This window comes from Panicum virgatum, chromosome 4N (assembly GCF_016808335.1).
Source record: "Panicum virgatum strain AP13 chromosome 4N, P.virgatum_v5, whole genome shotgun sequence".
In the NCBI taxonomy this organism is placed as follows: domain Eukaryota; kingdom Viridiplantae; phylum Streptophyta; class Magnoliopsida; order Poales; family Poaceae; genus Panicum; species Panicum virgatum.
Window position 1 is genome coordinate 46,436,221 of NC_053148.1, and position 25,148 is coordinate 46,461,368.

At 54.1% G+C, this 25,148-nt stretch overlaps 1 protein-coding gene across 1 annotated transcript; it reads right to left on the bottom strand.

Annotated features, from left to right (window-relative positions):
* Positions 1–18,950: 18,950 nt before the first annotated feature.
* LOC120671309 (transcription factor MYB97-like) lies at positions 18,951–20,778 on the bottom strand. The gene is made up of 3 exons (XM_039951607.1): positions 20,182–20,778; positions 19,322–20,045; positions 18,951–19,198 (listed from the first exon to the last, which is right to left on the bottom strand). Exons 1-3 carry the CDS (start codon positions 20,467–20,469, stop codon positions 18,966–18,968), a joined length of 1,245 nt encoding a protein of 414 aa, XP_039807541.1. The 5' UTR covers positions 20,470–20,778; the 3' UTR covers positions 18,951–18,965.
* Positions 20,779–25,148: the final 4,370 nt, after the last annotated feature.

Sequence of the window (25,148 nt, forward strand, 5' to 3'; positions counted from 1 at the left end):
GGCCTTATAGGATCATGCCATTGGCACGCTCTACTTGGCCATTCATCTGTGGATGGGCCACCGCTGACCAGTCCATGCGTATGTGATAGTTATCGCAGAACGCCAAAAACTTCTTGCCCGTGAACTGGGTGCCGTTGTTGGTGGTGATCGAATTCGGAATCCCGAACCTGAAGACTATGTCGGTGAAGAACAGCACGGCTTGCTCCAACTTGATTTTGCCGATGGATCGAGCCTCGATCCACTTCGAGAACTTGTCGATTGCTACCAGCAAGTGGGTGAAGCCCCTGGGCACTTTCTGCAAAGGCCCGACGAGGTCCAACCCCCACACAGCGAATGGCCATGTGATGGGGATGGTTTGTAGAGCGTGAGCCGGGATGTGCGTCTTCCGGGCGTAGAAGTGGCAACCCTCGCAGGTTCGCACGACGTCGATGGCATCGATGACTGCGGTGGGCCAGTAGAAGCCCTGCCGAAATGCGTTGCCCACGAGGGTGCGCGGCATGGCGTGGTGACCGTAGATTCCAGCGTGGATGTCCCGGATCAGCTCTTTGCCCTCGGGGATGGAGATGCAACGTTGCAGAACGCCCAAGGGGCTGCGTTTGTACAGCTTGTCGTCGATCAAGACGAAGGACTTGGCCCGCCTGGCAACGCGCTGCGCCTGAGCACGGTCCGAGGGTAGGACCCCTCGGATCATCCAGTCGAGGTACTGGGTACGCCAGTCTCGCAGAGATGGGGTCTCGTCAATCTCCATTGCTTCAGCCTCGTCTGGCAAGGAGGTCTCGGTCTCAGTATCCATGGCCTCGTACTCCTCCGCCGAGGGGTCTTCGGCCGATGGCTCGGCGGTTGCAGCCCCCGAGGGTTCGGGTGCCGCTCCGATGGCTTCCGTAGGGGTCTTGAAGTCGACGGACAGCTTGGCGAGGTCGCGGGCGAAGACGTTTGGGGGGACTGTGGTCCGCCCAGATGCGATTTTGGCTAGTTCGTTCGCTTCCTCGTTGTTCTTGCGCGCGATGTGGTTGAGCTCGAGCCCATTGAACTTGTCTTTGAGGTGGCGCACTGCGTTGCAGTACGCCTCCATCTTCTCGTTGTGGCAGCTGGCCTCCTTCATCATTTGGTCGATGATGAGTTGGGAGTCTCCCCGGATGTCGAGGCACTTGATGCCAAGCTCGATGGCGATGCAGAGGCCGCTGAGGAGGGCCTCGTATTCCGCCATTTTGTTTGACAAAAAGCAGGCCCGCGCATGCACCGGTTTTCATCACAGACCCGTCGAAGTGCATGAGCCAGCACTCGGCTTGGATCTGGGGTGGGGGCAGCTGAGTGTCAGTCCACTCAGCAATGAAGTCTGCCAAGATCTGGGATTTTATCGCCTTGCGAGGTGCATAGGTGAGAGTTTCTCCCATCAGCTCCACTGACCACTTGGCTATTGTTGGCGCTCCTTAAGTACCCACTTTATCCCTTGTTTATCTTTGATAATGGCATGAATTCAATATCAAAATCACTAACCGTCCTAACCCCGGCCTAATTATTAGTCATTTTCACATATGCACATATATTTTGGAGAAACTTCGTTTTTGCAGGTTTTTGGCCTATTTCGGAGCATGAAATGACGAGGCCCGTGATCGAGCACTAACACGGAGAAAGACAAAAGGCCAAAGCCCAAAGAAAGGACCAAAGCCCATGTTGATTCGAAGCCCATTCACGCACATCCATCCTCCAAGAGAGCCCAAAGGACCGAGCCCACGCAGATGAGATCAAGATACTTCGGGATTAAGCAAAGCAAATGAAGATTTAAGGAAGGATTCCCTATCCTATCCTTTCCTCGAAGATATCTCCAAGATAACGACGTCCAAAGGGGTGCAATCGTGAAGGACATAAACTCATGAAGATGCGAGGAGTCTAAACGCAAAAGATGAGACCGAGGCGAGCCCGAAAGGGGTAGGCCGGCCGGCCTAGGCCCATGGGGCCGGCCGTCCTAGCCCGTTTCTGAGGCGGTTCGGCCTCCCCTTCGACTGGTGGCTTCCTCGGCTTATAAATAGCTCACACCTTATTCAACTCGGAGCATCCATCCACCCAGAACTCGACGAAAACCTAGGGCCAAGACTGGAGGGAGACGACGGCCGCCGCAAGTCTTCGAAGTTGTCTAGGAGATGGCTTAGGCCACCCCTAGCCGCCATGGCCTCCCTGAGTGGTTGTGCCATGGTGGAGTTCATGAGCTAGTTGGAGTCGTCAATGGTATGTACTTGGTGGTGACGATCCAAACGAATCTATTATGTGAGTAATGATAATCATGTCTTCCGAATCTATTAGCGATCATGTTCTCTCTTTCGATTTCATTCTTTTCTTTGGGTTTGCTTCATCTTAGATCTATTATCGAGATAGATCTCTTAACATGATCTTGTAGTCATGGTGGCTAGAGATTCATGGCGGAACTACCAAAGGGGGTTCGACTTGCTTCAGGGTATTTCGTTCAAAGGGGGGGCGTCATGACAGGCCGTTCCCATTGAGTAGGCGGAGTATCGAGGGATCGGATTGGAGATTTTGATTTAAAGATGCTTTTGATTGAGATGCATGATTTATTTGCTCGTTAGCTTGAACTACAACTAGATGATGATAGGCCTAGTCATGTCTTTGGTTTTGCTATGATTAAGCCTATGTTCATGGATGAGATCAACCTTTACACATCACTCATATCTGTCAAAGGTTTACCCTTTATATGCAATCAATGCTTCATGTTATGATAGATCCGTTAGATTAGATGGAAAACCTTAGGTAGTTCTTTGTCGATCCACGGATTGATAAACCTTGGGGGAATACTCTAAGGGAAAAGCTACACGAACTGTGCGCTTGCGGTATACAAATCGGGGCGCTAAGGAGCGTCAATAGCTATCCTACCCGTGACCTCCCAGTTGTGGACTATCTCTCCGAGGAGGAAAGAAGAGACCATGGTGATGGGATGGGCCTCGAAGTAGTGGCGCAGCTTGCGCCGAGCCAAGATCACTGTGTAGAGCAGCTTCTGGATCTGTGGATATCGTGTCTTGGTTTCAGACAACACTTCACTGATGAAGTATACCGGCATCTAGATGGGCAGAGCGTGTCCCTCCTCTTGTCGTTCTACAACGATGGCTGTGCTGACGACCTGGGTCGTGGCTGCCACGTATAGGTAGAGGGGCTCGCTGTCCATCAGCGGTGTTAGGATCGGAGCAATAGTGAGCGACGCCTTGAGTTTGTCGAGGGCTTCTTGGGCCTCGGGGGTCCATGAGAAGCGTTCAGATTTCCTCATGAGCCGATACAGAGGCAAGCCTTTCTCACTGAGGCGTGAGATAAAATGGCTGAGAGCTGCTAGGCAATCCATGACCTTCTGTACCCCCTTTAGGTCTCGGATCGGGCCCATCCGAGTGATGGCCGAGACTTTTTCAGGGTTGGGTTCGATGCCTCGCTGGGAGACGATGAAGCCCAAGACCATGCCTCGAGGGACTCCGAACACGCACTTCTCGGGGTTGATCTTTACCCTTTTGGCCCTAAGGCAATCGAATGCGATCCTGAGATCGGCTACCAGGTCGTCCGCCTTCCTGGATTTTACGACGATGTCGTCGACATATGCCTCTACGGTTCGCCCTATATGATCCTTAAATACGTGGAGCATACATCGCTGGTACGTACCTCCGGCGTTTCTAAGGCCAAAAGGCATCGTGATGTAGCAGTACATGCCGAAAGGGGTGATAAAAAAAGTTGTGAGCTGGTCAGACTCTTTCATCTTGATTTGATGGTAACCGGAATATGCATCAAGAAAGGATAAAAGTTCGCATCCCGCAGTTGAATCAACGATTTGATCAATATGTGGCAAAAGAAAAGGAACTTTAGGACATGCTTTATTTAGACTAGTATAACCTACTCATACCCTCCACTTCCCATTTTTTTCTTAACTAGTACATGATTAGCTAGCCACTCGGGATGGAATACCTCCTTGATGAATCTGGCCTCCAAAAGCTTGTGCACCTCCTCGCCGATCGCCCGTCGCTTGAGCTCGTCGAAGCGCCGCAGGCGTTGCTTGACCGGCTTGGAGTTCGGCAGGATATCAAGGGAGTGCTCGGTGACCTCCCTCGGGATGCCAGGCATGTCCGAGGGGCCCCACGCAAACATATCGGCATTGGTGTGGAAGAAGTCGACGAGCGCCACTTCCTATTTGTTGTCGAGGGTAGCGCTGATCATCAGTGCCTTGCCATCGGGAGTCTTAGGGTCAAAGGGGACGTCCTTGGCACCCTCGACAGACTCGAAGTTGCCCGCATGCCGCTGCTTGGAGTCCATGGCCTCGTCTGCCATGTTCTTCAGCTGCGCGGCGAGGGCCTCGTCCACCGCTAGGGCCTCGGCGTGCTCGACGCACTCGACGTCACACTCGTAGGCGTGCTCGAACGAGGAACCGACGGTGATGACACCCTTCGGGTCCGGCATCTTCATCTTGATGTAGGTGTAGTTGGGGGATCGCCATGAACTTGGTGTAGCATGGACGCCCAAGGATGGCATGGTATGCTCCCCGGAACCCCACCACCTCGAAGGTGAGTACCTCCTTGTGGAAGTTGGTTGCCGTGCCGAAGCAAACGGGAAAGTCGATCTGGCCGAGGGGTTGGAATCGCTTCCCCGGCGCAACGCCGTGGAATGGCGACTTGCCGGGGCGGAGCTTGTCCAAGCCGATCCCCATGAGCTCCAGGGTGTGGGCGTACATGATCTTGAGGTTGCTGCCTCCGTCCATGAGCACCTTGGAGAAGCGGGTGTTGCCGATGATGGGATCCACGACGAGTGGATACTGCCCCAGATTCGGGACGTAGTCGGGGTGGTCCTCACGGCCGAAGGAGATGGTGTCCTCCGACCAGTCGAGGTAGGATGGCGTGGCCTTGGTGAAAGAGAAGACTTCTCGATGCTCGCGCTTGTGCTGTCGAGAGTTCATATTCGCCGTGGGCCCTCCGAAGATGAAGAAGGCGTTCTCCACCGAGGGGAACTCGCCGTCGCCACCCTTGTCATCCACGTCTTTCTTCTTGTCCTCGTCGCGGTGTGCGATGCAGTTGTAGTACTTGCGGAGCATCTCACACTATCGAGGGTGTGGTTGACCGAGCCCTTGTGGTAAGGGCACGGCTTCTTGAGCATGTCGTCGAACAGGCCGCCACTGCCCCGAGGGGGGCCTCGGGGGCCTTTGCGGTCCGGGGAAGCGACAAAGGCCTCGTTGGAGTCCTCCGCTTGCCCCTGTCCGTGCTGGTTCGGTGGGGCTGGCTTCTTTCCTTTCTTTCCCCGCTTTTGCTTCTTGGCGGGGGTCTTCGTCTTGCCGCTGCTGCCCTCTGCAGGCGCGTCCTCCTTGCGCTTGCTCGTCTTGCCGTCGAAGATGGCACCGACTGCCTCCTCGCCAGAAGCGAAGTTGGTGGCGGCATCGAACAGCTCGTTGGTGTTGGTGGGATGGCTTCGCGCAAGCTCGTGCACCAGATTCCTGCATGTCGTGCCCTCGAGGAAGGCATTAATGACCTCGACGTTGGTGACGTTGGGGAGCTCGGTGCACTGCTTGGAGAAGCGCCAGATGTAGTCGCGCAAGAGTTCATTGGACTTCTGCCGGCACCCTCAAAGATCCCAGGCGTTCTTGGGGCACGTGTAAGTGCCCTGGATGTTGCCCACGAAGATCTTGACCAGGTCGGCCCAGTCGTGGATCTGATCCGTGGGGAGGTGTTCGAGCCATGTCCGCGTAGAGTCTGCGAGGTGCAGAGGAAGATTGCGGATGATCACGGCATCATCCATCGCACCGCCTAGCTGGCATGCCAGGCGGTAGTCGTTGAGCCAGAGTGCAAGGTCCGTCTCCCCCGTGTACTTGACGAGGGTAGTGGGTTGACGAAAGCGCGGGGGAAAGGGAACGGTGCGAATCTCCCGGCTGAACACATGGGTGCCCGGAGGCTCCGGTGACACGCCCCTGTCGTGCTAGGGGTCGAACCGACCACCCCGTCGAGGGGCGTATTTCTTCCCATTGATGATGTTGCGGGCGTCGCCATCGTCAACGTGCTCGCGTGTGTCTTGGAGGCGCTCCTTCGTAGGAGGCCTCTTGATGCGGTCATGCACCGAGGGTGCTTTCGCATCGTCCGCCGCGACTGCCTTGCCCCGTCCCCCTGGTGGTGTGTGCACCGAGGCTTCGTGGCCCTGCTGTGCAGTCCCACCAGCCTTTGCCAAGGAAGCCGAACGCATACGAGACGCGGAGCTCTCAGCCTGCTCGATGAGTGCTCGCGCCTCGTTGCGCAGGTTGCGACCTGCAGGCGTAGAGGGCTCGGGTATGGTTTGAAGTAGGTAAGCCGCAGTGATGAGTTTTTGGCTGGCCCTTTTCAGTTCCAGCGGGTTGTCGACGTCGTCGGCGGCTAGGATCCGCTCCTGGGCGACACGTCTCGCCGCCCGAGCTCACGCACTGCATGCGGTGCGCTCCTGCTCGAGCGCGGTACGCAGGAGTCAGGTCTGCCGACACTCCTCGTCGAGCCTGGTCTCGAACTCCTCGAGTTGCACCAGCTGTGCCTGTCGCACCACCGAGCCTGCCGACACAGCTGGGTTCGCGGTAGGCACCACCGCTTGGTTTGGTGGTGGGGGCTCCTCGTTGTTTTCGTCGTCGCTCGGCGCGCCGTCGATAGCCCCATCCGCCAGCTCGACCATGAAGCACTCCCGAGTGGGATTATAATCCCCCTCGCTAGAGTCCTCGGAGTAGGTGAGACAGTAGTCCGCTGCGAACTGAAACGACTGGAAATCGTCGAGGTCACGGACCCCGGAGTAGTCCCACTCCGGGGCCGTGAAGTTGTCCATGAAGAAGTTTATGTCGTCGGCGATTGTGCCCACGGTGTCGGGGTAGGAGTCGTCGGGTGATGACGCGATGAGGTTCCGGATCGAGAGGAGGTGGTGACCCGGCAAATCCTCGTACGCGCCTATGTCGGTGTTGACCGAAGAGGAGTGTGTCATAGCAGCGTTGCGCATCCTGAAGGGAAAGGGCGACGGCGCAGTTGCGCCCTCCTTGGGAGGCACCGAGGCTTCACTCGGTGGTGGTGAAGCAGCGACGTCCCCTGCCGCGGCTGCAGGTTGCGACGTGCCAACCTCGACCCACGTGGGGGTGGCAAGGCGAGCCACTCTGCGCCGCTCCATGCGCGCTTGTCGCGCGCGCTGGCCCGAGCTCCTTTTGCGCTGGGGCGGTGGAGTCAGAGTGTCGGGGTTGGCCCTGGCCGGGAGGAGCTCCATGTTGTAACCGTTGCCGGTCGCGACGAAGTCGAGGCTCTCGAACCGGAGCACCATGCCTGCCGGTAGCAGGCGTGGCCCATCTGCCATCTAGGGAATAATAGGGAACGAAAAAATCACGCAGCGCTCACCCTACCTGGCGCGCCAACTGTCGGTGTCCAGAGCCGATGACCCGGCACCAACTAGTGATGATACTGTGTGGTCTCTAACCCTAGATGGTTGATGCAAGAGGCAACACAGTAACACACGGGTTTACCCTGGTTCCGGCCGCGGGGCCGTACGTCCAGCAAGGGTGTGCGAGGGCACTGTACTATCTTGCACCGGAGTGCTTGTAGTAGGGGTACAAGCGAGGCGAGGGTGGGAGGGAGGCTCCCAAGTCTCTGCTAAGTGATTGAGGCGAGTGCCAATATCGTGCTCTGAAGAGCGAGGAGAGTTGTGCATCGTGTGGTGATCTGAATGAATGAGAGGCTCGCCACCTCCTTTTATAGGCGCAAGGAGGAGCGGTGTACATGCTACGGGGGATCAGAAGTCGTCGTTTTCTCCCCGAATCAGGGATGTGCGGTGGACATCTACTGTGGTGCACTGAAGAGCAAGGCGCCGGGAGTGGCGGTTGTCCTGGGCGATGTCCTTGGTCTTGCGGAGATCGCGCCGGCGTCCTGATTACTCCTGCGGTCGTCGTGGCGGTCGCTGTGGAGGGTACCGTCCTCCTGGCGTGGCGTGGCAGAGTATCGAGGGTTCGACAGGCGGGGGTCTTGCTCTGGTCAAGGCCCGGACCGCGTTTGAGGGTTGCGGATGCCGATCGAGGATTCCGTAGCAGAGGAAGTACACGAAGTAGGCAGCATAGTGGCGGGAGCAGCAGCGAGCACGTCTGCCGCAGGTTCTCACAGTGTCGGCACAGTGCTGGTGATGGTGGAGCAGTGACCGGAGTTGGCGGACGGGACATCAGTCACAGCTGCTGTGCAGCATGGCTGCCTGACGCTTTCCGACCCGGCCCTGCGGTGGAGTGGTTGGCATTTGCTGCCTCTGTCCGTCGGGCGGGTGAGCAGATGGGTTACTAGTTCCGTCAGCCGAGGGGTAGCCTCGAGCGAGGCGGAAATGCGGTGCGCTGTCGAGGGTCTCGGCAGGGAGGCCTCGAGCGAAGCGGAGATTGCTCCGAGGGGGCCTCGGATGGGCCGTACCGCAGAGCTGGGCCGTAGGCTGAGTGAGGACTGGACCTCTTCGGGGTCTGGAGAGGATTTGGGCGTCGTGGGCCCGATTGCCTGATTGCGTTTGCGTTTTGAGGGCGATTTGGTCCCTCAATTAGAGAGCTCCTAATTGTGGTACCCGACACGCCTCCTCCTCCCAAAGCACCGGTGGCTGGCGCCTCCTCCTCCCCGCGGCCGCCGCTGGCCACCTCCTCCGTGCGGCCACCGCCGGCCACATCCTCCCCGACACCGCAGGCCGCGCCCCTAGGCTCACCGCTGGCCACCTCGTCCCGGCCCTGCAGGCCGCGTCCGTTGGCCGGCAGCCTCGTCGCCGACCCCGCAGGCCGCGCCCCTAGGCTCGTCGCCGGCCACCTCGTCCCGCGAGCCACACCCAGCGGACCCCACCTGGGGGCAGGGATGGCAAAGGGATGTCGGAGCCGCGTGGAGCCCCAATTCTTGACTCTTCCTCGCGTGTGGAAGCCGCGAGGGGCTCCATGGGCGGCTTCTCACGCGGAGCCTGTGCAAAACACACTGTTTGGCAAGGCTCCCGCTGAAGCTGCGTTTGAAGCCGCGTTTGGAGCCCTGCCAAACAGGGCCTACGTCTCAAAGCAAGACGGACGCGCGTGCGTGGAGCTTGGTATGCCCGCCGGCCCGGCGATTCCGTCACGGGCCCGATGCCGCGCAACCGCGTGCCCTGTGCCCACGCACACAGATCCGCGCCTCCTCGCTTCGCTGGACGACGGGGAGAGGCAGCAGGCGTCAGCTGCCCGCATGTGGGCGGTGCTCCCCCGCGCACGCATATGCCTCGTGCCTCGCCTTCGCCTCGGCATCACCCACGTGGACATGGCACATGGCTGACGCCAGCCGCTCTTCCCAGTGGGGCCACGCAACTCGAGCACAGAGGAGGGCAGGCCCGCCGCACCCCGCACGTCGTCGTCGTCGTCGCGCCGACCACCCCACCCGCTGCGGATTGGCGACAACCTCGCGGGCCTGCCCCGCCGGCCGGATGCCGGTTTGGCTCGGGCTGCTTCTCGAGCGGCAGCGGCTGGGGCTATAGGAGCCGGTCGCACCGACAAAAATGGTGGAGGGAGCACCCTTCACCGACAGGGCACAGGACTGCCGCGAATGGTTTGGTGCGGTGAGGCGCGCTTTGATGGTTCTCCTATCCCAGTTCCCTGGGCCCGATTGGTACACCGACAAAAAACTCGCAAGTATTCAGAGTGACATCACCAAGAACAGTGCGATTGAATGAAGCCGTGTCCTGTTACGCTGTAGCGTCTGTGCCATTGCAGTGGAAAAGTTAGTTAGCTTATGAAACGTTGAGCCCAGTAGGCCCAAATTAAAAGTTCAAACTAATGTCCAGCAGTACGCCGGTTCAGTTTTAATTTGATACTAAGCAAACTATCCTGCTATGGATCTACTGTTTTTTACTCAACATTTTGGTAAAAATAGACTCAAATCATAAGCACCTTGGTCAACATTCCAAATGGCTACGTTCAAGCATTTTTAAAACAGAGCATCTCTCTCCCCAATACCAAAAAAAATGATGTTTTGGTGATGGAGGTGCTCCAACAGATTACCACAGTGGAGTTCCCCCGGAACCCATGAACCTTAAAAATGGATCACAGAGGTGATGTGAGCGGGCGGCGACGCAAATAGGGCAGCAGCGGAAGAGCAGGTAGGGGCGCGAGAGAATAACAAACACTGAGCGGAATCTAACGTGCTTGCTCACACGAATGGGCCTGTTTGATTGCTTGCACGTATCGTATCTAGTCTGGTCCGTATCCATTGGCCTGGCTCACCCGAGCCAGGCTGAGCAGATGCATGCTCTTTTGTTTGGTTCTCTGCATGTAGGTAGACGGGTTCGGAAGAGACATTGTTTGGTTGCCTGAATGAGCGTAAATCATGTCACAAGAATGTGTCCAAATAAATACTAAAATGTTAATTATTGCTAATATTATGTCATAATAAAAGTTAATTTACCTCATATAGTCTTAATTTATTTTAAAATCATTAATATTCACTAATTATATACTAATGACATAATTACCAATGCTAATCCTGCACGGTGCGAGCCTGCCTCCCTGGATACGGTCGATTCCGGCGTTTCGCTGGAGCCTGGCCGCGAGGGCTCTTCTGCACGCGCACAGCCTGGCTCAGAGAGTGGAGCAGCCAACCAAACTGATGGATTTGCATGCGGTGGGCCTGGCTCAACCCCCGTGCAAGACACCAAACAGCCCCCTAACGTGGTTGCCTGTAGAAGTGTAGCCTGGATTGCTCCAGCCAACCAGGCTCCCCGAAGCCAGGTCCAGCACATGCAAAGGGTATGCCAAGAACATGGCGTTGAAACATGGCGGTGAAACATGGAAAGTTCATACCCCTTGCGCTCGCCCCCGCATCGCCTCCGCGTCGGGCGACCGGGGGCCGAAACCCTAACCCTAGCCGCTGCCCTCCTCCACTCCGCTCCCTCCATCGTGCCGCTGCCCGAGGAACCTCCGGAAGCCCGTGAGGTGTCGAGGACGGCGGCGGCGCGGCCTGTTCCCCTGCCTCGGGGGCGGCGGGGCGGGCGCGGCCGTCCGGCCCCTTGTGGGCGCTCGTCGGCGGCGGCGGAGTTTGAGGGCCACGGATCCGGCGTTGCCCCGACCGGATCCGGTAGCCACGCGGTGGGGGCGCGCGTTCGTGTGGTACGGGGTGCATTGCCGGGTTCGGCGGCGGCGGCAGGCACTGGTAGGCTGCAGCGGCGGCGGTCTCGGCCGGCGAGGATGGCGCTGGCGGTGCTGGCGGCCGTCGCTCGGCTTCGGCGGGGCTTGTGGCCGGCATGCGACGGAGACGACGGTCGGTGCAGGGGCCGGTGGTGCACAGGTGCTGCCCTATGCAGGGACGGAGGCGGCAGTGGCGGCGGCGATCTGCGAGGTGCAGGGCATGGCGGCTTGAGGCCGCGGGCGGCTCTGCGCGGGTGGCGCCGGAGTGGCTGGCCGCTCTGGGCCATGGTGGTCTGGACGAGCCGGCGGACATCTGCGTGCGGGTAGTGGGAATGAAGGTGAGATGGCTGGTGTTCCCTATCACTCCTCGACGTCTCGGCAGATTCGGCGCTGCTTCGGTGGTGGGGCCAGGTGGCTTGCGCTGGGTGCTCCCAGCATTGGTGTCCTCTCGTGGTGCCGTGGTGGCACTTCGAGATGCACTGAGTCATCTCTCCGGCTGAGGTGTTGCGGAGGCGACGGCGAGCATGTTGCTGCTTGTCCGTGAGTGTGTGACAAGCACCGCGGTAATCCGGGCGAAAGCCTTCACCGGCGCTCTTGTCGGTGGTAGTGGTGGCGGCGCCCTTGGGCGTCGTTCTTCCCGTTGGGGCATCACTACGGGGCGTCGTGTCCTGAAACATGGGTTCTCGGGGTGAAAACCCGATCCATTGTTTTGGACGAGCGACGGCGGGCAACGCGTCCTTCCTGGAGGCGCCGCTTATGGAGACCCGTCACGGCTTGTGGCAGTGTTGGAGGTGGTCTGGATGGCCCGTGTGCAGTGGCAGAGAAGGTGCGCAGGGTCATGTGCTGGCGGCGAGGTGCAGAGGGTCCATGGGTGCTGCTATCCTCGGGCTGGCGCACTTGGTGCTGTGGTGGCCTCGGTGACGGCATGGCGTAGGCGATGCTCTCAAAACAATTTCGGATGTTCGGGTGCTTGGCAGAGCAGTGCCCAGTGTGACAGGCGGCGAGGTCCCTGTACACTTTAAGGTGGTTGCTCGGAGGAGTGTGAGGCGGTGGGAGAGGCGAGGCCCCCACGCAGAGTGGCCAAGGTCCGTGTTTTTCAATGGTGCTGTGATGAGAGTGCTCTGCTGAAGCAAGGTTGGATAAGAGGTTTCAATGGCCCTGTGAGTGCGGCTTGTTGATGTTGGCCCCGTGGTGGAGGAGTTCTGGTAGCCGCACGGATCCACAGCGGGCTACGGCTTTTGGTGTGGTACAGCGTTGGTGACGACAGCGCAATCTTTGTCAGTTTACTTGCAACCAGGGTTTACAAAACCGATGGGTCCGGTCAAACCGCCGCCCTCCGGTAATGGTTTACCGGACCGGTTTGAACGGAAACCGGTTGAATTCAAATCCAAATTCAAAAGCACATGTATAACCGGTTCCGACCGGTATACCGACCGGTTTGACCGGTTTACCGGTCCGGTCTGACTAGTTACGACCGGTATACCGACCGGTTTGACCGGTTTTCCAGTCCGGTCTGACCGGTTACCAGAGTTTTAACCAAAAAATCCGACGGTTTAAAAGTGGTTTCCCGGTTTGACCGGTTTACCGGCCGGTTTGATCGGTTTACCGGTCGCCATATGCGGTGGGCCTTAATGGGCCGGCCCATTTTTTTCTTTTTTGATTTAACTTCATATGCCCGCAAACTATACTAAATGGATGAATTTTTGAGAAAATTTGACACACCTTGAAGTATTTTTAGGAATTTTTTTTGGAAATTTTTCATTTTTTGAATTTAAATTTGAATGTTGAATTTGGACCTATTTAGTACCGGCCCAAACCGAAACCGGGCCGGACCGGTTTGACTGTTAACCGGTCAAACCGGACCGGTTCCCACCGGTTTGGTTAACCCTTCTTGTAACTCCTCTCCCAGGTGGTGGTGGTGGTGGTGTAGTGTTGTGTTGTGTGCGTTTGTTTGTATGGTGTTGATGTACGCTTCGGCGCGTGATGTATGGTTACGTTTCTTCTCCTTCTTATATGACAGAGCAGTGCTCCTGCTATCTTTTCAAAAAAAAGAAATATGGCGGTGAAAGACGGAATCGAATCGGTGAAAGCGTAGTGTGTGCGTTCTGATGTGTGGGCCCGAGTGGCCAGCGGTGTGTGTGGAGTGTTAAACCCCGAGGGGATCGGCTGTAACAGATGTGAATGTTTTGTCAAGTAAAAATAGAGTGGTTGCTCGGCCAGGGTCCTCCGCCCTGTCGCCGCCGTATCTCGCTTGTGTGAGCTGCTCACGTCGACGACGATCGCCGGCGGCCACAGGTGTATTACAAGTGGTATCAGATTCAGGTATCCTCGGCACACCGCTCGTCTCTCAATCCTCGCTCGATCCCGTCTTGGCCAGTTTTGCTTTTCAGGCGACTTGACCCGCTCCGTCGAGAATCCCTGCGATCTCGGCGTCCACGCCCCGCCCACCGACTCCCAGTCGGCGGCGGCCACTGCAAATCGATAGTTAGCCGCCCGGCGCTGTCGACCACAGAGTTCGTGTCGTGCCACTTAGGTTGTAGCTTGTCGGGATCGATTTGCCGCGCCTTCCACCACGGCGCCACCCAAGCCTTCTGTTCAGACCCAATTCGTGTTGACTAGGATGGATGAGGACGCTCTCCGGGAGGATCGACGCTGGGATCGCGTTTCCGAGAATTTCGATATGTTGTTCTCTCGTGTGGAGGTCATCGGGGCTAATCAGCATCGCTTGGAGGCGCAGATGAACTTGGGGAACAAGGTGATGGAACAGATTCTGAAGGATCAGCAATTACTCGCCAAGCAGATCGAGGTGACGGGTGATGCAGTGGCTCGCCTTACGCTGGATCGATCACCTGTGCAGGAGGAAGAAGAACCACCCAGTCCCACCCTGAGTCACGGCTTGCCTGAACATCATCGGCGTCCTCCCAGACCGCCTCTAGCGGGTACTTCATTTCGCTCCAGATCTCACGGTCAGGGTCAGCGCTCTGCTGAAGGTTTTGGAGGTAGACATGTGATTCCTAAGATGTCGTGTCCTACATTTGATGGGTCTAATCCTCGGATTTGGAAGTCCAAATGTCTAGATTATTTTCAGTTGTGCAATATTGATGAGGCATTTTGGGCTACTGCTGCTTCGCTGAACATGGATGGGAATGCTGCTAAGTGGCTTCAGGTTTATAAGAAGAAACATGGTTTAGGTGATTGGGATAGTTTCAGTAAGGCAGTAGAGGCCAAGTTTGGAGCTCATGATTATAGGGATGCCATAGAGGAACTCTTAGCTCTGAAATAGACTACAATTGTGGAGGAATATGCTCAAGCTTTTGAGAATCTACAGTTTGAAATCAGCATCCATAATGATGGGTTTGATGATATGTTCTTTGTGACTCAATTCATTAAGGGACTGAAATTGGAGATTAGTGCTGGGGTACAGGCTCAGAGGCCTCGGGATGTGGATGATGCTAAAATGCTAGCCAAGGTTCAACAGCAGTTGTTGGAGAAAGGCAAGCAAAAATGGAACAAGTCCCCTGCTCCAGGCAAGATTCAGAATGGGTTTCAGAAGTCTGACAGCAAACCTGTTCCTCAACAGTCTTCTTTATGGAAGGAACGCCAAACTCTGAATTACAGGAAAGCTAACAATCTCTGTTACTACTGTGGTGAGAAATATGATCCAGCCCATGCCAACAGTTGCCCTCAAAGGCCTAAAGCTCAGGTCAATGCTCTAGTGACCAATGATTTGGATATGCCTCTCAATGATGAAATATTAGCAGTTGGAACTGGAAGATGCTTTGACTTCTAAATTCTATCAGCTATCCCTCAATGCTTTTAGCAGGTACTGCTCATGGTGATGCTATGAAGTTACAAGCTCTGGTCCAAAATCAAACCATGCTCACTTTAGTGGACACTGGTAGCACACACACTTTTATTAGTTCAGCATTCTTGGACAGGATTGGTGTGAAGGCTGTTCCTACCACCCCTAAGCAAGTGAAGTTGGCCAATGGCCAAATCCTTATCTCTGATCATTGGATTCCTGACATGGCATGGTGGTGCAATGGTTATACTCTCCATGCAGACATGAGGGTGTTGGATATTTCGGCATTTTATGCCATTTTGGGTTATGATTGGCTTAAACTCCATAGTCCTATGAGCTGTCATTGGGCCGAGAAGTCCATGGAGTTCAGCCACAGGGATCAACAAGTCAAGTTAAAAGGTCTGCATACCCCAAGCCCTACTGTTCCTGAATTGTCAGCTGATCAGCTAGTGAAGTGTATGAAGGGCAATGAAATTTGGGCAATGGTCATGGTTCATGAGGTCCTGCCTACTCCTACAACTGACCTCCCTCTACCCATTCATAATTTGTTGCAAGAGTATGCTGATGTCTTTGCTGCCCCACAGACACTACCTCCTAGTAGAGTGTATGACCACACTATCCCTCTTCTACCTAATGCAGTCCCTGTCAACTCTAGACCATATAGATATTCTCCACATCACAAGGATGAGATAGAAAGACAAGTAAAGGACATGCTGCAAGCTGGATTAATAGTGCCTAGTACTAGCCATTTTGCTTCTCTAGTGCTGTTAATTCAAAAGAAAGATGGTAGTTGGCGCTTTTGTGTGGATTATAGAAGGTTGAATGAGCTCACTATTAAGAATAGGTTTCCTATGCCTATAATGGAGGAGATTTTGGAAGAACTTGCTGGCAGCCATTACTTCACTAAGCTAGATATGAGATCAGGGTATCACCAAGTCAGAATAAAACCAGCAAATGAACATAAGACTGCATTTAAAACACACCATGGGCATTATCAGTTCAGGGTTATGCCATTTGGTCTAACCAATGCCCCAGCTACTTTTCAGTGCTTGATGAATGAAGTTTTGTCTCCTTTTCTCAGAAAATTTGTCATGGTATTGTTGGATGATATTTTGATATACAGTCCCTCTCTCCCTGATCATGTGGACCATTTGAAGCAAGTGTTAGAGCAGTTAAGGGCTCACAAGCTGTATATGAAGCTCAGTAAATACTCTTTTGCCCAGTTGCAATTAGAGTACTTGGGGCATATCATTTCAGGGGCAGGTGTAGCTACAGACCCTGCTAAAACTGCTGCCATGGTTCAATGGCCTGTTCCTCAGACAGTGACTGAGTTAAGGGCTTTCTTGGGACTGACAGGATATTACAGGCGTTTTGTAAGGCATTATGAAGTTATTGCCCGGCCTCTTACTCAGCTCCTTAAGAAGAAGCAGTTCTCTTGGTCCCCTGTAGCTCAGCAGGCTTTTGACCAGCTCAACACAAGCTATGACTACTACTCCAGTGTTAGCTCTCCCTGATTTTCAGAGAACCTTTGAAGTAGAGACTGATGCTTCAGACATTGGCATTGGTGCAGTGCTTATGCAACAAGGGCAGCCAATTGCTTTTCTTAGTAAGGCATTAGGAGAATCTCACAAACATCTATCTATATATGAGAAAGAGTTCCTGGCCCTCATTATGGCTATAGAAAGATGGAGACAGTATTTGCAGAGGCAAGAGTTTGTGATTCACGCTGATCACAAGAGTTTGGCTTATTTAACTGAGCAGAATTTGCATTCTGATATGCAAAGAAAAGCAATGACCAGGTTGATGGGATTGCAGTTCAAAGTTATCTATAAGAAGGGTAAAGACAATATTGCAGCAGATGCTCTATCTAGAGCTGGTCATTTGTTGGCCTTGCAAGCAGTTTCTCTGGTCCAACCTCGTTGGTTGCAAGAGGTGGTCAATTCTTATGTCACAGATGCTAGAGCCCAAGAGCTCTTGTCCCAGTTAGCTGTCCACAGTCCAAATGAACAAGGCTACAATCTGCAGCAAGGAGTTATCAGGTGTAAGGGACGTATTTGGGTTGGTAACAACTCTGTAATTCAGACCAAAATCATTGCCACCCTGCATTCTAGTGCTGTTGGGGGTCATTCTGGATAGCAGGCCACCTATCACAGAATTAAAAAGTTGTTTTGCTTGAGGGGTCTGAAAACTTATGTGCAACGGTTTATCAAGCAATGTCAGGTATGTCAACAGGCTAAACACCTTCATACTCACCCACAAGGACTCCTGCAACCTTTGCCTATCCCTGATGGAGCTTGGCAAAACATATCCTTGGATTTCATAGAAGGACTTCCTAAGTCAGAAGGGTACAATATCATATTAGTAGTGGTGGACCGTTTCACAAAATATGCACTTTTTCTACCTCTGAAGCATCCTTTTACTGCTATGTCGGTGGCCAGAGTCTTGTTTGATGCTGTCATCAAGTTGCATGGCTTGCCTGTCTCTATGGTTTCAGATCGAGATAAAGTCTTTACAAGTCAGGTGTGGAAGGAATTGTTCAGGCTGTTGGGAGTAAAGTTAGATCTCAGCACGGCCTATCATCCTCAAACGGATGGCCAGACGGAATGAGTTAATCAGTGCTTGGAAATGTACTTAAGGTGTTCTGTCTCTGATTCTCCTCTTAAATGGAAGTCCTGGTTGTCTCAAGCAGAATTCTGGTACAATTCTACTCACCATGTGGCACTGGGTTGCTCACCTTTCAAGGCTCTCTATGGGCACGATCCTTTCCTTGGTGTTCCCCTCCAACCTTCCTCTACTACATCAGTGTTGGTTCAGGATTTCATCGCTGATCATCAGCTACATGCTGAACTGTTGAAAGAACACTTGGCTAGAGCTCAAAATCGCATGAAACTTGCAGCAGATCGCCAGCGCACAGAAGTTACTTTTCAGTTGGGTGAGAAAGTTCTGCTCAAACTACAACCTTATGCACAGACTTCTTTGGTTAATCGACCATTTCCCAAGTTAGCAATGAAATATTATGGGCCATTCACAATCATTGACAAGATTGGCTCTACTGCATATAAGCTGGATCTCCCTCCTGCTAGTTCAATCCATCCTACCTTCCATGTCTCTCAGCTGAAGGCTTACACTCCGGATTGTACACCTGTCTTTTCTGAACTACCTCCGCTGATCAATCTGGATGGTTCAGATGTCATACCAGAAGGAGTGCTTGATCATCGCCTGGTTAAAAAAGGTAATGCTGCTGTTCCGCAGGTACTCATCAAGTGGTCCAAGCTACCGTCGACTTCTGCTACTTGAGAGGACTATCATGTGATCAGTCATCGGTTTCGAGAAGCTCTTGCTTGGGGACAAGCAAGCTCTGGGGGGGGGGGGGGGGGGGGGGATGTCAAGAACATGGCGGTGAAAGACGGAATCGAATCGGTGAAAACGTAGTGTGTGTGTTCTGATGTGTGGGCTCGAGTGGCCAGCAGTGTGTGTGGAGTGTTAAACCCCGAGGGGATCGGCTGTAACAGACGCGAACATTTTGTTAAGTAAAAATAGAGTGGTTGCTCGGCCAGGGTCCTCCGCCCTGTCGCCGCCGTATCTCGCTTGTGTGAGCTGCTCACGTCGACGGCGATCGCCGGCGGCCACGGGTGTATTACATGTTTGGTTACCTGTTTGATGAGAGACGGGGCATGCAGGGACAACGTTTGGTTGCTTGATTTGCAGCTCCTATCCGCTACTTTTAACTGCCTGCGTGCCCCACGTTGCACCGCACTGGCCTGGCTCGCCAGAAACGGTCAATTCTTCCGTTCCTCCGGAGCCTGGCTGGAGGGGCGATTTTGCAGGGACAAGGTTTTTATCATTACTGGGTGCAAGGTTAAATTCCGTAGGATGTGATCTTGAAGCGCATTAGAACGATCGTGGAGATATCGACATGTTTGAAACTCAAGGTCTAGAACAGGGAACAAGGATCCAGTAATAGGCTCATTACAAAAACAATGCGTACACTGTTCTCGCAGAAGCAAATACACGCTCTACATTTTTCCGGTTTCCATTTTATCAAGATTACGCGTTCCAGCTGTGCTCGTCAATTGACAGTGGTAGCAATGACATGAACTGCTGCATCTCCAGGCTGAACTCGTCGTCGGTGACGGCCGACGACGGCCCCGGCGACGGCGCCGTCGACCCGCCGCAGGCGCCGAACCACTCCCCGGGGGCCAACCCCGGGGCGGCGGCGCCGAACATGTCGGAGATCCCCGCCTCGCTCGGCGTCCTCCTCTTCATCGGCTTCACGTCCTCTGAAACGCATCGGTTTCCCAAATGCAACAACATGTGATGTGAGACGATGATCATCGCGCTCGCACAGTCGCACTTCGCCCTAATCTACATTTGGTACCACACGATTTGCACGATTAACTGACCGAAGGTGAAGTTCCATGTCGCGCCGTGGTGCATGTCCTCTCCTGGGAGGCAGTGCGAGGTGCCGTCGCTGTCGCTCCCGGCGCCGTGGACGGGCAGCCTGCTGCAGGAGACGGGCTCACGGTACGAGAGCGTGGGCATGGAGCTGACCTTGACCATGGTCGGGTTGTGCCGCGGCAGGTGGCCGTCGCCGAGCAGCAGCGACTCCAGCAGCCCGCCGCCGCTGCCGCTGCTCGAGGTGTCGAATTGGTTCGAAGGGAGCTCCGCCTGCGGTTGCCTGGTGGGCAGCGGCGGCAGGCCCGAGGAGACGAAGCCGCCGCCGTGGCCGAGCGCGGCGGCGCCGCCGTCCTGGTGGTGCGGATGGAACGCCGGCTGCGGCGACTGCTGGCTGGCGAGGTGGTGGAACACCTGCTGCATCCCCTGCATCTGGTTCAGGAGCGGGTAGTTCTGGTTGATCAGCGGCGAGTGCGAGCCCGAGGGCGACGGCGACGGCACGGTCGGCGGCAGCGCGAACGGGTTGCTCGCGTCGTAGAGGAGCGGCGGCGGGAGGCTGCCGTTGGCGCTGGCATTGCCGTCGGCGTCGGCGAACGGGTTCGCGTTCTGCGCGCGCAGCAGCGCGATCTCCCGCTCGATGTCCGGCGGGTAGAGCGGGAGGCCCGCGCGCTGCCGGCGCTTGAGGCGCGTGTTCCAGTAGTTCTTGATCTCGTTGTCCGTCCTCCCGGGCAGCTGCCAAAAACAGAAGATCATGGAGTGAATTTCCGCGGCTCGATCGATCAAGCGCAGAGAACGAAGCAAACAAAGATTAGATTTTGCAAGAACATTTGTGGCGGTGGCGGCGGCGGCGGCGGCGGCGACTGCTTACATGCGAGGAGATGCGCGCCCACTTGTTGCCGATGAGGCCGTGGAGGCGGAGGATCTGGCGCTCCTCCTCGGGGGAGAAGGGCCCCTTGCGGAGGTTGGGGCGGAGGTGGTTGGCCCACCGGAGCCGGCAGCTCTTGCCGCAGCGCTGCAGCCCCGTCTCCCGGCGCACGGCGTTCCAGTTGCCCTCCCCGTGCCGGCGTACGTGGTCGACCAGCAGCTTGTCCTCCGCCTGCGTCCACGGCCCCTTCTTCAACCCGCCGCCTCCCTCCACGCCGCCGCTCCTCGCCATCGTTCCGTCCGCCAGCTCAATCGATCGCTTCACTGCGTGACGTGGCCTCCTCGCTCTCCGCCCCTCTCGGCCCCGGGAGCAGGGCAGAGAGAGAGAGCGAGAAGACGGCGGCGATCAGCTTTTCTTCAATTCTCCGCCGAATGGGCCGCCGGGAGATCGAGAGCTCTCCTCTCCTCCCGTACACGCGCGCAAAAAACTGTCGTGCACCTAGGCCGGCCGACCAACTAGTTCAGGCACCCAGCCTTGCGGGGACCCGGGGAGCAACGCGAGCAGCAGCCGCCATGCAACCGCGCGCGCCGGCGGGCTGCTAGCTGGAACGGGGTGGTCGCGCGGCGACGGCCTTCCGCCCCTGGCGCGGAGGGCGAGGAAGGCGAAGGGGGGAGCACGGGGGAGGAGGAAGCCGTGGTAATGGCGGCGGGGCGCGGGGGTGCAGATAGAGGCGGTGGTGAGGTGGGCGGTGCAGCTCCCGGATCGCCCCCGCCAAATGCTCGCCGCCACGCGCGCGCCGCCTATTCCTGCGCGCGGCGGTTATTACCGACGCGCCGCGTGCATGGCATGGCCGTTGGCATCCGCGTGCGGAGGTGGGAGAGGCAGAGAGCTTGGGGGCAGGGGCCGAGGCAGCTCTCGTTTTCTAAGTTTAGGCGGTTGTTTGGCATTGGCATCATCGTCGAGATCGCCGGAGGGGCGTTTCGGGCCGGAGCCGCGTCCGGCTGCGTAGCTAACGTACTCGATCGGTCACTCTCTTTAGGCACCTGCGCCTTCTAGATTTGCCACTTCCTTGAGTATACAATGGATGACGCGTTGCATGGCCGAGAGTCTTTAGACGATGCCGAAATAATGGGCGGTCCGTTACAGGGAAGTCGAGTAAACTTATTAGCTTATCATCAATCAATCGATTAGTCGTGCTTTTTTTTTTTGCTCAGTGTTGGCACTCAGCTCGTCCTTACACCCTCCACAATGTTGATCTAGAGTGAAGCTTCAAATGGAGAGAGAAGAAATTAGCATTACTCCTCACATTATGACATGTGATGCCTGCGCTAGAAAAACTGGGAGTAGTGAATGTTCTTGCATCGGTGCCAACTTCTTAAAAAATTATTGTTGTGTACCAGCTTCCTTCCCCAACTGCTAGAAAGAGCGGGAGACGTGGTACTTTGTACAGGTTACGAGCACCGCTAGTTGAAGCCTGCACATTGCAGGAGCTGAGGAGCTATGCTTACTTTTTATGGTGGGTCCCGATCTTTTTCTCAAGCTTCACTCCACACTGTGGAAGGCCTTAATACTAGAGTTAGCTAGGGCTGCCCATGCAGTTGTAGATGTTAAGGTAGCAGAAAAGGTCGTGTGAGAGGTGATTTGGAATACCTATTCTTAACTTAGGGTCTGTTTATGAAAGCAAATATGGCATGGGAAATTGGTGATTAATTAACGAGAGTACATGGGATACATTATATAAGCAAGGATCGGTATCTAGGGTTTATAGAACACACCCAATCAACGGAGATCATTGCCTAATCGAGATCAATTATCATAACCCATCTAACAGCCCTAGCCGCCTAGGCTGGGCGCCAAGGTCCAAAGGCCGGCCCACTATAAGCCTTGCTAACACGCCCCCGCAGTCTGATCGTCAGCCACCGCGCACATTCAGACTGGACCTAAACTCCGTGAACACAGAAGAAGGAAGCCCCTTGGTGAAGATATCGGCATACTGTGAGGAAGTCGGCACATGAAGAACTCGAAGATCACAAACGGAAACCCGCTCCCGGACGAAGTGGAGATCAATCTCAATATGCTTGGTTCGCTGATGCTGAACCGGGTTGGATGACATGTAGACAGCGCTGATGTTGTCATAATACACCAGCGTAGCTCGGCGAAGTGGGGCATGAAGCTCCTGAAGCAGCTGGCGCAACCAAGTAGCCTCAGCAACACCATTGGCCACGGCGCGATACTCGGCCTCGGCATTGGACCTGGAGACAGTATTCTGACGCTTGGAGGACCATGAGACGAGATTATCCCCGAGAAACACAGCATAGCCCGAGGTGGACTTGCGCGTATCTGGACAACCGGCCCAGTCAGCATCAGTATATATCACAAGATCAGTCGAGGAAGACGGTCGCAGCAGAAGGCCGAGGTCGAGAGTGCCACGAATATATCGAAGAATACGCTTCAGACCCGCCAAGTGAGATGCCCGTGGATCATGCATGTGAAGACAGACCTGCTGAACAGCATAAGCAATGTCTAGTCGTGTGAAGGTCTGTTGACACCGGATTTTGGTAAATCCAATGTAATTTGAATTATGAAGGTCATCAGCTAGTGGCATACGTGCGCTGGAGTCGTAACCAGAAAGATCGAGCGTGCATGGATAGCGATCGGCAAGTCTCTAATGGCATCGGTTCTTCCAGGAAGGTTGCGAACATGGTCAAGCACACATGCATGCGTGCATTAAATTAAGAGTATGGTGACCGGTTCGATTAATTAAGAAACATGCATATGTGGCGTGTCAGTCCTATGAAGGAGAGACAAATTGAATGGCATTGACACGCACAGTCCATTCTGGTGCATTGAGATCGGCTATCCTACAGTAGGAATCGGCTGATTACTTGACTTTAAGCCATCAGAAATCGGTGACGTACATGCACACGATATTAAAAAGGAAGGGAAAATTTTAGTGCTGGGCAATTCTATACTTGTGTGCGTGATTGATTTGTAGGGAGCAGAGTCCGAGAAGGAATATACAATTTAATAGATGGATATGCTCTGTACGCCGGTCAAGATGGATATACAATTTAGCAAGGACTCTACGTGAGGGAAGTTAGAGTCTATTTATCTTAGTATTTCCTTTTAGTTTAGATTTTGCTTGTCAGACAAGTTAGTTCAGGTTATAAATATGTACCCCATCCATTGTAAAAAGTTTTATCACATGATCAACAAACAAACTCTACTTTTTACCTGCAATTTACTTTTCGACGACTTCGCCACTTTTCTTTTCTTTTCGGTGAGTTCTTTCGAGTTGATCAAGGACGCATCACATTCGAGCGACTTGATCTGCTGGTAAGTTTTCGTTTACCGAGTAAATCTGAGCTTTAGCTTCCGGGCGCATCGCTGTGGCTTCGTTCAAATCTATTCAAAAGTTATCGAGTTTATCTAGGCTTTGACTTCCGGGCGTATCGCTGTCGTCTTGTCTAGATTTATCCACCAATTACCGATATCGGCTAGATTTGTAGGTTTTTCTACGCTTTTTGGCCATTATCACACCTAAAAATGTATTAGATCGGCTTTAGATTTTGCAGTAACACTTTTATTATCTTAAGAGCTGATTTAGATCTGTTTTTAGTTTACATCATCTGAGTTACACATTCGTAGCTTAGATTTTGTTACACACGCATAATCGGCTACTCAAAGCCGGTTTTGTCGTCTAGTGCATCGGCTGATCCTGCCGACGCACTCGTTTATTACACGCTTGCATTTAAATATTCTTTTGTCGTGTATTGTATCGGCAAAGCTTGCCGATACGCCTATCTGAGGGATAATCAGAACTCCAGCCGATACACCCTCGAATTTCACGTTTACTCTGTCTCCTTGTCAATCAACAGGTCAGATTGACTGGCACGCTTGGTTTAATTTCCGTGCTTGGTGAACACTTGCTCTCGAATTCCAGTGTGTTGATTTTTACGTCAACACATCTTTTGGCATGCCCAGTGGGACCCGACATTATCATCATGAATTTTCCAACGGAGATGTTCGAGCAAGCTATGAAACAAGCAATGATCGACTGGACTAATACCTGGCGAGCATGGCGAATAATACAGTCAAAGGTGTGGATGCTGGTAAAACTATTCATCAGTTTGGTTATCATACCTTACAACCGATGGTTCTTCAGCATCAAACATCGGCTCAGACTGGCGGTTATCAATATTATGCATCGGCTCCACAGCCGATGACCTGTCAACAACCATGGGCGATGATTTATCAGCATCAAACATTAGCTCAGGCAGGAGGCTATCAATATTATACATCAGCTCCACAGCCAATAGCCTGTTAGCAACCATGATCAACGGTCCAGCAGCTACAGCCGATGACTCATCAACAACAGTGGTTAGGTAGCTATTGGCCGCAAGCATCAGTTCTTCAGCCCATGGAATGTCAGTTGCATGAGGGAGTTCAGCCACCCATGACCTGGCAGATAGTCGTTCAACCATCAATTCATCATCAGGTCCAATCGGCTATTAGGCAAGAAAAAACTCAATGGGAGGAGTTTGCACAGCTGATGAGGGTCAACGAAGATTTGTTTCCATCCTGCATGGCCAAAGTGGACAACAAAAATAAATGTGTTGAATCTGAAAGGTTGAATTCCGGAATGACTAATAAATCAAGAGATATGGATTATAAAGTACAAAATTCAGTTGGCAGATCCAAAGACGGAGACCAACGTGGAGAAGAACATAGCTTTGAAAAGCCTCACGAAGAAGAAGCTCCAGCAATTAAGAAGGAAGAGGCTAAAATCAGCTTGACTGAATGGGTAAAGAATATAAAGCTGACTTCATGTCCATACGTCAAAGAAGAACTTGAGAGGTCTGGATCAATGGAAATTGTTATGCTTGATGGCCGTCTGCCAAGGATGGCCAATATTTTATTCTTTCAACCTGAAGTAGTCGATGGATGGATGGAGGTTGCAGAGGCAAGGA